The 12494-nt window shown below is 38.1% G+C and overlaps 2 protein-coding genes across 5 annotated transcripts in view; one reads left to right on the forward strand and one right to left on the reverse strand.

Annotated features, from left to right (window-relative positions):
* Positions 1-12494, forward strand: part of FOXP2 (forkhead box P2) — a 751705-nt gene that overhangs the window by 492613 nt on the left and 246598 nt on the right. The gene's annotated exons all lie outside the window — the stretch shown is intronic.
* On the reverse strand, positions 6088-6633 carry LOC308247243 (large ribosomal subunit protein uL22-like; the record flags this gene model as incomplete). Its single annotated transcript, XM_080666072.1, has 1 exon — positions 6088-6633. The coding sequence occupies one exon, from the start codon at positions 6631-6633 to the stop codon at positions 6088-6090; it is 546 nt and encodes a 181-aa protein (XP_080522198.1).

Here is a 12494-nt window from a genome sequence, read left to right on the forward strand (position 1 = left end):
AGATGAAGGGAGAGAGATATAGAAACATCAATGATGAGAGAGAATCATTGATCAACTACCTCCTGCACTCCCCACACTGGGGATCGAGCCCACAACCTGGGCATGTGCCCTTGACCAGAATCGAACCTGTGACCCTTCAGTCCGCAGGCTGACCCTCTATCCACTGAGCCAAACCAGCTAGGGCTTTTAAATTTTCTTAATTAGTTTCTATACTCCTCAAATTTTAATAGTTAACATATTAAAATTTAAAATAAACCTATTGCACAGAATATGGATATTCTCTTTAGAAATGTAGAGATTATAGTTGATTTATTTAAATTATCAAAATCACATGGCCCAGAAGACAATTAATTTTAAAAAAAGAACTTTATTTTTATAATTATATCAAGGATAGTTCCATTCTAACCTCTTCTCACTACATTGGAGTTTCATGCCTAATTAACACATTTTAAGAGGGATTTAGACAAATTGGAAGGCATTCATGTGATAGTGACCAGGATGGAAAATAACCTGGTTAGCCTATTTTTTTTATTTATTCTAGGGATAGCATGAAGACTAATAAGGTCTAAGCCTCAAAGAAATAGATTTGAGTTGAGTTCATAGAAGATGTTTTAACAGAGCATTTCCAAGAATGAGTTCTTTGTCACTTTTGGCGTTCCTGCACACCTTGAATATCCAATTAATGGAGATTTGTGGAGCAGATTCAAATGGCACAATGATGGCTAGATCTTTACAACCTTAGGTTAAAATTTTCATAGCAAAGTCTTGGAAATGATTAGTGTTTAGGGAGAGGCAAGATTTTGTTACTTTATTGCCAACCCATCCCTCTGTCTTCCCTGTTCTTCATGCCTGAGTCCTGTAATGACACCTGATGTAATGACAGTATTGGAAGAAGTAAGTACTTAGACTTTTCCATAGTCACTATTTTCTCTCCCATCTTTTATGACCTACTGTTGAGCCTGAATAAGAACCATTCCTGATAGACTGACCCAAGAAATATTAGCTTTTAGAATCTCTAATTATACTAAATCATATTTATTGCAACCCTCATCTGGTTTAAGACCTAATTGCTAGTGTACCCCTGGGACCCCTGTCCTCATCCCTAGGTCTCAGCTCACTTCATTCTCAAATCTTACTCTGATAACATGATCCTCAGTGGTTCCCAAACTTAAATTCTTAAAATGTGGTCAATTTATGTAACTAGAATTCAGCTATAGACCCATTTCCTTCATTATCTCTGATGTTTGTCCACCCGGCAAATTCTTGGGCCATTGCTTGCCATTGCCTCTAATTTTCATGACTGAATCTCTACCCCGGAGAATTCAGTCACCAGGAATCAGTCAGGTGAGTAACTTCAAGATAGCTGTGGCCCAGCAGTAGTCTAAGTACCAAATTTCTCTTTGCTCAGAAGTATAAATATCAATAACTTCCCAGATTTTCTGTAGCTATGCCTTCATACTCATCAAGACTTAAGCCACCTCAGCTTGGTTCTTCGGACCTCACCTGAACCATTATTGCTGATTCTTGGCAATCTTTAAACTTGAATATTTTGCCTTCCTAGCTAAAACTTTTACCCTAGATCTTCCCTGGTGCTGGTCCTGATGTCGTAGATGAATTTAGTGATGGGCCCTGCCTTGGGTTTGTAAACTTAATGTATCACTGAAAAATGTTAAGATGGAACAGATACATTGAAACTTCTTTAAAATGCCAGTGAGATTCTTACTTCTTCCCATAGTATAAGGATAGTTGCCAGATAATGAGTTACTGTAGGTTTCAGAAGTAATTCAACAAAAGCAATAAAGATATTTGCCACGAATTGCATTCAGACTCAGGTTTAACATTTTCTTTTTGCTTTTCCCAAGTTCAAAACATCACAAACTGCTCACTATTTTCCAAATAGGCAAGAAAACTTTCAAAATTGAGATTGCGATTCTAACACCTGTGTGCTAAGCTCTGCACTACAAGACATTTGAGATTGTTATTGCTAATGTTCAAAGCACCAAGTCTGAGTGGTGACTGTCTAGCATCAGCAAATAAGCTCACCAGTCAGTTTATGGAGTTGACTTATTTGAAATTGGCAGGTGGTTTCTCTTTTCCATAGATTTCATTCTTCTTTTCCTGACAGTGCATGTGTTTGGTGACCTTTGCTGTTTATTTAGCTTCTGCATACATTCCTCGGGATTTGTTTTATGTGTGTATGCTTTTTTGTTTCTTATGTTTCTTGTTATGCTTGGCTACTACTTAGAAGGAGTAGGGTGGTGGTCTGCTTTGGGTCGACAGTCAAAACAAACGTGATACTCATTTTGAATATCTGGCTATGAGTTTACATATAAAACTATAAGCGCCATTTATGTAAGTATGTTGCTTGAATTGAGTTTGTTTTCGATTCTCCAGTTGTAGCTAAAGAAGTACCAACAAATTCCAAAATTGCTTAAGAGTGAGGATCAGAAGTAATGTGAAGAGAGGGGATAAGCCACAAAGGGAATAATCAAACCTGAAATAAGGGGAACAAAGTCAAAATATGGTTATTTTTTACAGAGAATGTGGAGATATCTCAACGGAAAGGGTTAAGGCTCTCACTTATAACTTTCTCCTCCTCACCACCTTCCTTGTTGTCCACTTGGTGTGCTGTTACAAACAGGAATCATGCTTCATGCCCCTTGACAGCATATGCTCAGGTATGAGGAGGATGGAAATAAGAAAATAAATAAATGAAAAAGTACAACAAACAAAAGGAATTTGTAAACAAAATATATTTGCTTATTAACATTGCCATTACAAACATTAACAATAAGGTATTAGAAAGCATTCACATTTAGAGTGGGTCTGTTGTGGAGGGCCTGGCTTGGACCTTTCCACTGGCTTTCAGAACACTTCCATCTCCCAGAGGTGTTCTTCATATGCCTCTGGCTGTTTGTGTTCTGTCTCCTTAAATGGCTCCTCTTTTTAGGCCCATTTACTAACTACTGCTTCTCCCCCAGGGCACTGCCTTCAGTGTACTGTTCTTCTGCAATGCAGGGCATGTACACAGGTGACTTCATCTACCCTCATCATTTCAGCTGCCATGTATACACCAGTTAGTGACCTGAACTTTTCTATTTCTAAGCTGTGATCTCTCCCCAAAGTTTCATTTTTATTTTATTATAGCTGTTTATGGGATATCTTCCCTTAGTGGTAGTAGGCAATTTACATGGACCACTTACAAAATTGAACATTTATCCTTCCACTGGGTTGTTTTTTCTCTAAAATCCTCTGAGTTCTAGAAACCTTAGGAGTCATCTTTGATTACTCAGCTACTCCAATGATTTTCCACACTGATCCAGGACAGTACCAAATTCTGGTATATAGGTGCCACCACTCCACTTGTTTGACAATTATAGCAGTTTTGTAACTGGTCCTTCTGCTTCTATTACTGATCCAAGCTTAGGTGGTCCTCATGCCCTTGCGTGTTATGTCATCACAAGATGACCGTGCACAAAGCGGAGGCAGGGCCCGGCAGCCACTCCACGTGGTGAGGCCTGGGGGTCCCGCCACTCCCCATGGCATGCAGGAGGCTGGTCCCAGCATCTTTGCTGCCTCACACCAAGGAGGTGGGTCCCTGCGGAGGAGGCGGGTCACAGCAGGGGAGGGCAGTTGGGGGTGATCAGGCCAGCAGGGGAGCAATTAGGCATCAATTAGGCTGGCAGGGGAGCAGTTAGGGGGCGATCAGGCTGCCAGGCAGGGGAGCGGTTAGGAGCCAGCAGTCCTGGATTGTGAGAGGGATGTCTGACTGCTGGTTTAGGCCCGATGCAGGATCGGGCCTAAACCGGCAGTCGGACATCCCCAAGGGGTCCTAGATTAGAGAGGGTGCAGGCCGGGCTGCGGGACACCTCCTCCGTGCACAAATTTCGTGCACGGGCCTCTAGTGTATATATAAAATGAAGTTAAGGTTAGTTTACTTCCTTGCTTAAGAAAACCTTCAGTTGTTCACTATTACATTCAGGATAAGATCCAAGCTATTTGACGTGACATCCTATATTGCTCTTATGCCAAGTTACTCACCCAGGCTCCCTGATGCAAAACTTCAAGGTCCCTGATGCACAGCTTAATCGTGAGCAATCCTGTTTATAGTTCCCCATACTACATAGTGCTCTTTGCTATATAGTTCTTATCTTTGATCATGTCATCCTCTACCTGGCATAAATCCTCATTCTTTTCAAATCTCAAATATTCTCTCTTTCAGAAAGAATCCCAAACAATTCTTCCTAACCAATTTAGGTATTATTCCTGTTTGCTCCCACAAAATTGCTATCCATATATCTTATGCTATATTAAAATTAACTTTTATATACCTGTCACCCTCAAACTACTGTTAACTTTTTAAAACTGGATTATTCCTCTTTCAGTTCTCATCAGTAAACATAGAATCTGAGATGGAATAAATGCATAAAAAACACTTCACCTACTTAATAAGATAAAGTAGTAAGTGAAGACTAAATATTTGAAGATGGTCCTTTTTGCTTTTGTATTTTACACATCAGAGTTCTGAATAAAGCTGTTATTCATCCCCAGTGTTCAGCTGGCCTCTGTCAGGCACACGAAAGGGCTGTTTTTCTTTGCAGCTCATCCCTTTGACACTGCAATTCCCTGTGATTGCCCTCTGCCTGTTGCATTGCCTGACCACAGACTCAAGTGTCCTGAATGTGAGGCTTAGAAAATCAGAGATACTCCTATATCTTCCCTCTTCATGTTGCCTTTATAAATGGAAACTATATTGTGTGTGTGTGTGTACTTTGAAGTGATTAGTCAAGTTTTCAAAAGGAAAAAAAGGTCACTCTGACAGGATATGCTATGCCATATGCAGTATTCCACCAGAATACATTAGATTATAAGAGTAAAGCTGGTCATCTGGAACACAAGGAAGGAGAAATTGCTTCAGAGCGTTCTGTGCTTTCTGAGCAGCTCATCCTATTCTTGACTCTCTGGTCACCTCAGTGCTCACTGCTGTTGACCTTCACATAGTGGTAAACTTAGAAAGATATCTAAAAACTAAAGTTAAAAGTTTACATATAATTGAGATGCATGGAGTAGGAAACATCATGACTGGAATGCTTAAGCTCTATTTTTATCATAAGATATTAAACTCAACTCAATTTTACAAATTTGCATGTTGTTGAAATCATGATAAAAAAGGAAACATGTTTTGCTGATTAGGATGCATAAAGATTTCAAAAGTGTGTACCTGGAATAGCTTCTCTTTCTTTCCTTTTTTATGCTGTAATATGTCAAAGGAAAAGATTTTAGATCTATAATAATTTTATAAAATATGAAGAGTATTAAAATAATGAAATGAAAGTAATTGTGATGTGATAGGTATTATGGCCATTAGTTATCCCTGGTGCTTTGATTACTAAAACATGAAGCTAGTCAAACTTTTTCTCTTTGGAAAGGAAATATTTCAAGTTTAGCTATTCTGATCATGTAACAGTTCACATTATTCCTACTAGGGAGTATGAATTTCCTATAGATAACCCTTAGCTTTGAGGAGTTTATCATTAAAATGCAAAGAATTTCTACACAATGTTGAATATAGGGACCATGTTATGAACTGCCTTACACATGAAATACATTTCCAGTAGCTTTTTTTAAATGTTGGAAACAAGCAACACAAAATTCTCTCTTGGCTCCATGTTTGGCCTCTGTCTTGTGATCTCACACCGCATTCCCCTCTGCTCTCTTAGCCCCAACTGGCCTTCCAGTTTATCTCTTGTCATTCTTTCTTGTATAAGCTCTTCTTTCTGCTTGGAATGTTTCCTTTCTGTCCCCCACAAACACTCTCCTAAATATACACAAGCACATACTACAATAATTCCTGTCTATATTTCAAATTTTAACTAATGTATCCCTTCTTTTGGGAGCATTCCTTAACGCTAAAACAGATGAAGTCTTGTGTAGTGATCATCATAGCACTTATCACTGTTTCTGATTATACCTTATTTATGGGGTGGTTTGATTAATGCCTGTCTTTGAGATCAGAGACTATTTTGTTTTCCCATTTTCTTTTCTTTCTTTTTTTTTTTTTTTAATTAGATTTATTTTATGTTGTGTTTACTCCTGGGTCGTCAGTTTTTGTTTCGTCTGGGGTATTTTTTTCTCCTGTGCAGTCTTCTCTTCTGGTTTAGGAACAATCTGCTTTTTTTCAGTAAGGGTCATCTCACTGTGGCAGGGAGAACTCATGTATGGGTTAATCCGTCCATGAGCTCTGGATGTTCTACGCCGCATCTTTGGAACTTTGTTCACCTGGATGTGCTCAATGACCACAGAGTCTACATCTAAACCCTTAAGTTCAGCATTACTTTCGGCATTTTTAAGCTTGTGCAGCAAAAATTCAGCACTCTTTTTGGGCCACTGACACTGTGTCCAGCCCCACTGTTTCACCTGGGCACACCTACTAATTCCACCATTGTAAGGACGGAATGGCACACACTGTTTCTGTAAAGTGACATCCTTCAGATACTTGGTGGCTTTTTGAATATACATACCCTTGATGGCCTGGGCAGTTTCATGAGTGTTCTTAAGGTGAACACGAAGATTTGAGCCTCTGGATTTGCATGATTTTGTGGGGTTTTCTGGGTGTAGTGAATAGCGAACCATTTTCATAGGTTACCTCTGGCCGCTTTGGGGAAGAGCTGCCCATTGTATTTTCAATCTGACTCAGTTCTTGGCACATAGTGGATGTGGGTTTCTTATTGGATGACTAGATGAATGAATGAATGAATTAATTAATGAATGACTGTTTGTTCTTTACACCACTGCCAGAGATTTCTTGTTATTATATTAGTGCAATTATGGCACTTTTCCTCTCATGCTTTCTTATGGTTTATACAGCCTGTAGAATATTTTTTCATGATATATAAGGCATTTTATTATTTTTCCCCAACATACAAATCCAACCAGACTTCCAGTCCACTCTATATATGTCTCTCCCCTCCCCACATTTGTCCTTCTTTTGAGGGGAGAAGTCATTATATTCTTGTTTTCCTTAAACTAGACCAAATGATACTTTTCCTGTGCTCTTCTGTTATCCTGGAAGGTCCTTCTATTTCCTTTTTTAAATTATCAAAACCAATTTTTTTAAAGGTTTAGCTTAGATATGACTTATTCTTTGAAACTTTCCCTTGTCTCCTGCCCATCCTGTTTAATTTTTAAAAATTTTATCTTTATTGTTGAAAATATTACATATATGCATAACCCAACCTGTTCAAATTAACCACTTATTCTCCTGCATTTTAATGTTTGTACTTGTTATAGCACTTTATTCTCTTCTGCCTTGTCTGTCTACTCCAGTAAAACATTGTGATATGCTCAGCAACATATTCCCACAATTTCCAATACAGTATATAATATGGCACTTTAGCAGATACAAATTAATATAAACCCTTTAAAATCATTTTCTCATTTAGGGTGAAAAAGACTGACTTAGCCATTGCCTGTCTTCTGGTGATGAGAGGTATTGTATTTAAAGAATAGTGAATATAATGAATTTGTGCTTCTTTTCTTTCCACAATCAACCCCCACCACACAATTGATCTGTGCTTGGGTCTCATTTCCCACCACAACATTACACTCTGCATCACCTAATCAAACTAATAGATATCTTGATATCTCTGTGTCACTTTGCCTGATCACTTCTTTACTCTTGTACTTTTCTATTTATAAAAGAATCTTATTCATATATATTTTAAGATGCTTGTCATTGTATCCCTTACTAGAATTTATAACTTCTATTATAATCTTACAAAAAGTGTTTGCTCCTTTCCTTCAAATGTATTTTATTCTAGTTTGTAGACTAGTTCATTTTATGCCAAAGCTACATGCTGCTCTAGTGGTGAAGAGGCTTGCTTATTTACGCACTACCCAGTGAGTATCCTAGCATTTGGGATATAAGTTGCTGAAAGAGTTAATGGGTATCCAGGCTTATAGAGACCTGTGGTTTGGCTTCTTTATTTTATTTTGTTATTTAATTTGATTTATAAAGTTTTCCTTTTTAATTTTTATTTTGCAATTAAATTTATAAGGATGACATTGGTTAAAAAGATTATATGGTTTTCTAATGTACATTTCTATGATACATGATCTGTATATTGTACTTTTTACCAGCCATCCAAACCAAATCATTTTCTGTCACCATATATTTGACCCTTTTTGCTTGTAATCACCCTTTTCGCTGGTAACCACCAACCATACTATTGTTTGTGTGTATGAGCTTTTGCTTGTTTTACTTGTTTGTTCATTTATTACTTTTAGTTTTATATCCCACATATAATTGAAATCATATGACTCCTAACTTTTTTCTGACGGACACTAGGCTTAGCATGATATTCTCAAAGTCCATCCATGTTATTGCAAATGGCAGTATTTCACCTTTTCTCATGGCTGAGTAGTATTCTATTGTTTATATGTACCACATCTTCCTTATCAAATCATCTACTGAAGGACACTTCATTTGTTTTTATGTGTTGGCCACCTTGAACAATGCTGCAATGCATATAGGGGTGCATATGTTTTTGCAAATGACTTTTTTTCAAATTTTTATATACCCAGAAGAGGGGTTGCTGGATCATATGGTAATTTTGTTATTTTTTAAGGAGCCTCCATACTGTTTTCTATAGTGGCTTCTTTATACTACATGCACAGACAGAATATGTCAAGCCCCTTGAACTGTTAAAATTGAAAAAATAAAGTAACTCGACAAAAATGTTATGTGTCTCCAATAATGTAGTAAATAACTTTATATGGAGTATTTAAATATAAGGTAAATTTGTAAAAAAATGAATTGTTTCTGCCTTGTTTTATAAACTATATAAAATGGGAGTCTGAAATGGTACTACTTTGCCATTCATAGATACACTAGAGGCCTGGTGCATGAATTCATGCACATTGAAAGGAAATTACTTAGGAGAAATATTTTAGAGGCTGAGGAGGGACCACGGGAGGTTGGCTCCAGGGCATGTCCAGCCCATTTCAACCAGTCCCTATCGGCGCCCATCAGGGCCATCTCGCCCAGTCCCCATTGGGGCTGATAGGGGTTGGCCCGCCGGGGAGGGACTGCAGGAGGTTGGCCAGCCAGGGAAGGACCATGGAAGGGTTCCAGGATGTGTTGGCCCTTCTCGCCCAGTCCCTATCAGCCAGACCCCAGCAGCAAGCTAACCTACTGGTCAGAGTGTCTGCCCCCTGGTGGTCAGTGTGCATCATAGAGACTGGTTGAGCATTTAGACCAGCCATGGGCAAACTACGGCCCGCGGGCCGGATCCGGCCCGTTCGGCTGTTCTATCCGGCCCGCGGAGCCGAAAGAGTGGAGGGTTCTCTTGCTCTCCCCTCCGCTCCTTTACTTTGAATTTATATTAGTTCACACAAACACTCCATCCATGCTTTTGTTCCGGCCCTCCAGTCCAGTTTAAGAACCCATTGTGGCCCTCGAGTCAAAAAGTTTGCCCACCCCTGATTTAGACACTTAGCATATTAGGCTTTTATATATATAGATAAGATACTTGGACTTAAAATCTAGTTCTTATCAAATTTTATTTTTTCTAATTCTCTAAGTTCTAAATGTTTTTTTCTAAATTGCAAATGGTTCTGAGTTACCAATAAAATGTGTTTCTGTGTGTGTAGAGGGAAAGAAGTCCTGTACGTCTCCACAGGGATTCTCAACACTTGGTAATAGAAAAGTGGAAGAAAATAGAGAGGTAAATATAAAACACTCATTACTCTCTATGCCAGGGATTTTACTTGGTGCTTTATATTTATATTATATTTAATCTTCATATCAACCTGGAAAACTGAAGCTTAGATTGATTAAAACACTAGCTCTCTAATCCTGGCCGGTAGCTCAGTTGGTTAGAGCACTGTGCTGATACACCAAGGGTGTGAATTGAATCCCCATTCAGGGAACCTAGAAGAATCATCATAATGAATGCATAAATAAGTGAAACAACAAATCAATGTTTCTCTCTTTCTCTCTCTCTCTCTCCCTCCCTCTTCCTTTCCTTCCTTTCTCTCTAAAATAAAAAAAAGACACTAGCTCTCTAAGTTGTATATACAGTTAATAAATGTAAAGCAGCAATTCCAACCTAATACAGAATCTGAAAAGATTTCTACTTAGGTTCTGACTGGATGGACATCAGTTTTAAAAAAAATAAATATAATATCTGCCTTTAGATTCAGTAGCTTAAATATAGCTCCCATTACATGATATAAGCACAGAGGACAGATTCACTGCCAAAACCTTGGTGCCAGAGAAGAGGCCAGGAGACAGACACAGAAGACTTCCCTGGATTTGGCCCTGGCCTGAGCTAAAGAGGCTACAGTGGGAAGGCATCAGCAGTCTAGTTATTAAGAGCTATCACATTCTAACATACGATACGAAACTAGTATGCTATGGTAGACTCAAAAGTCTAGTTAGGAGTTTAGTTAAACTTGAATTCTTCTAGAATGAAAGATAGGCCCCAGCATTAAAAAGACTCTTATAAAGAAATACCTCTTATCTGTACCCAACATGAAGCCAACAGTTTTATCTCTTTCTTCCTTTTATCACTTGCCAAAAAAAAAGGGAGACCTCTGTTGCATATATTGAAATGAGTCCAACCACAAGCACCACCACATGGTAGTGTTTGGGATTAACATGGCAGATGCTGCCAAGGCTTACTCCTCACAGATCTGACACCATCTCAGCCACAACTGTAGGTCTAAGACAAAAATACTCTTAGAGCTCACAATTTTACTTCAATTCTAAGCTTATAAGAGTAATTGTGCTTGATTAAACACCAAAAGTAATATATATATATATATATATATATATATATATATATATAATACATATATACACACACACACACACACACACACACACACACACACACACACACAGAGAGAGAGAGAGATTAGGCCCTAGGCTATCTTTTCTCTGAAGCCACATCCATAGCCTTGTTTGCATCATTGCCAGACTGGCAGAGTTCTGCTTGATGAGCTATAGATCCCTTCCTTATATTTTCACCATCCTTTTAAAAAGTAAACGTCTCCGTTTTTCATGCTTAAAAACATAAAGTAGATGCAAACTTCATCTTTCTGATTTAGAGATTGAGTGCTAGCATATGTGACACCTAATGGTAGCACTGTACAATACATTCTGTACATATGATGAATTCCATATCAGAACAGCAAATCCAATGTATTGATTACCAATACATTTAAAGTCCAAATAATACAATAAGGTTCTCAGAAATACTTATAAAATATTCAAATACTGTATACACCATTTGTGACTCATCTCTTACTTTAGCTAATTATACTTGCACATGTAACTAATGCAAATATTAATTGAAATGCTAGATGCTTCAACAAAATGAATAAAAAAAGGAAAACTTTTCTATGGCTTAATATTAGACAAATATAGATTCTCTATATGTGGAGCATAAAAAAGTCCTGCTACTCACAGAGTTACTCTCTTCATAATAAACCAGTTAAAATCAGACTCTGCTTTATTATTTATTTTTTTCTTAAATCTTTAGTATTGAAAGTATTACATATATCCGCTTTCTTCTCTCCCATTGATCCCTTATAACCCAACCCTGCCCCTCCACCCCAAGCCTCCACCACCCTGTTGTCTGTGTCCATGGGTTTTGCATATAAGCATACAAGTTTTTTGGTTGATCTCTTCCCACCCACCCACCTACCCTATCTTCCCTCTGAGATTCCACAGTCTGTCCCATGATTCTATGTCTTTGGATTTATTTTGTTCATCAGTTTATTTTGTTCATTAGATTCCACATATGAGTGAGATCATGTGATACTTGTCTATCTCTGCCTGGCTTATTTCCTTAGCATAATCCTCTCCAGGTCCCTCCATGCTGTCTCAAAGAGATCCTTTTTTATAGCTGTATAGTATTCCATGGTAGAAATGTACCAAAGCTTTTTTATCCACTCATCTACTGAGGGGCACTTGGGCTGTTTCCAGATCTTAGCTACTGAAAATTGTGCTGCTATGCACTTAGGGGTGCATACATTCTTTCTGATTGGTGTTCCAGGTTTCTTAGGATATATTCCTAGAAGTGGGATCACTGGGTCAAATGGCAGTTTCATATTTAATTTTTTGAGGAAACTCCATGCTATTTGGCGGCACCAGTTTGCATTCTACCAACATTGTACTAGTGTTCCCTTTTCTCTACATCCTTGCCATCACTTGTCATTTGTTGATTTGTTGATGGTAGCCTTCTGACAAGTGTGAGCTGATACCTCATTGTCATTTTAATTTGCATGTCTCTGATGATAAGTATCTTTGAGCATTTTTTTCTCATGTCTCTCGGCCATCTGTATGACCACTTTGGAGAAGTGTTTATTTAGGTTCTTTGCACATTTATTGGATTATTTGTCTTCCTTTTGTTAAGTTGTGTGAATTCCTTATATATTTTGGATATTAACCCTTTATCAGAGGTATCATTGCCAATATGTTCTCCCAT

The sequence above is a fragment of the Plecotus auritus genome (assembly GCF_963455305.1).
Source record: "Plecotus auritus genome assembly, chromosome: 4".
NCBI lineage: Eukaryota > Metazoa > Chordata > Mammalia > Chiroptera > Vespertilionidae > Plecotus > Plecotus auritus.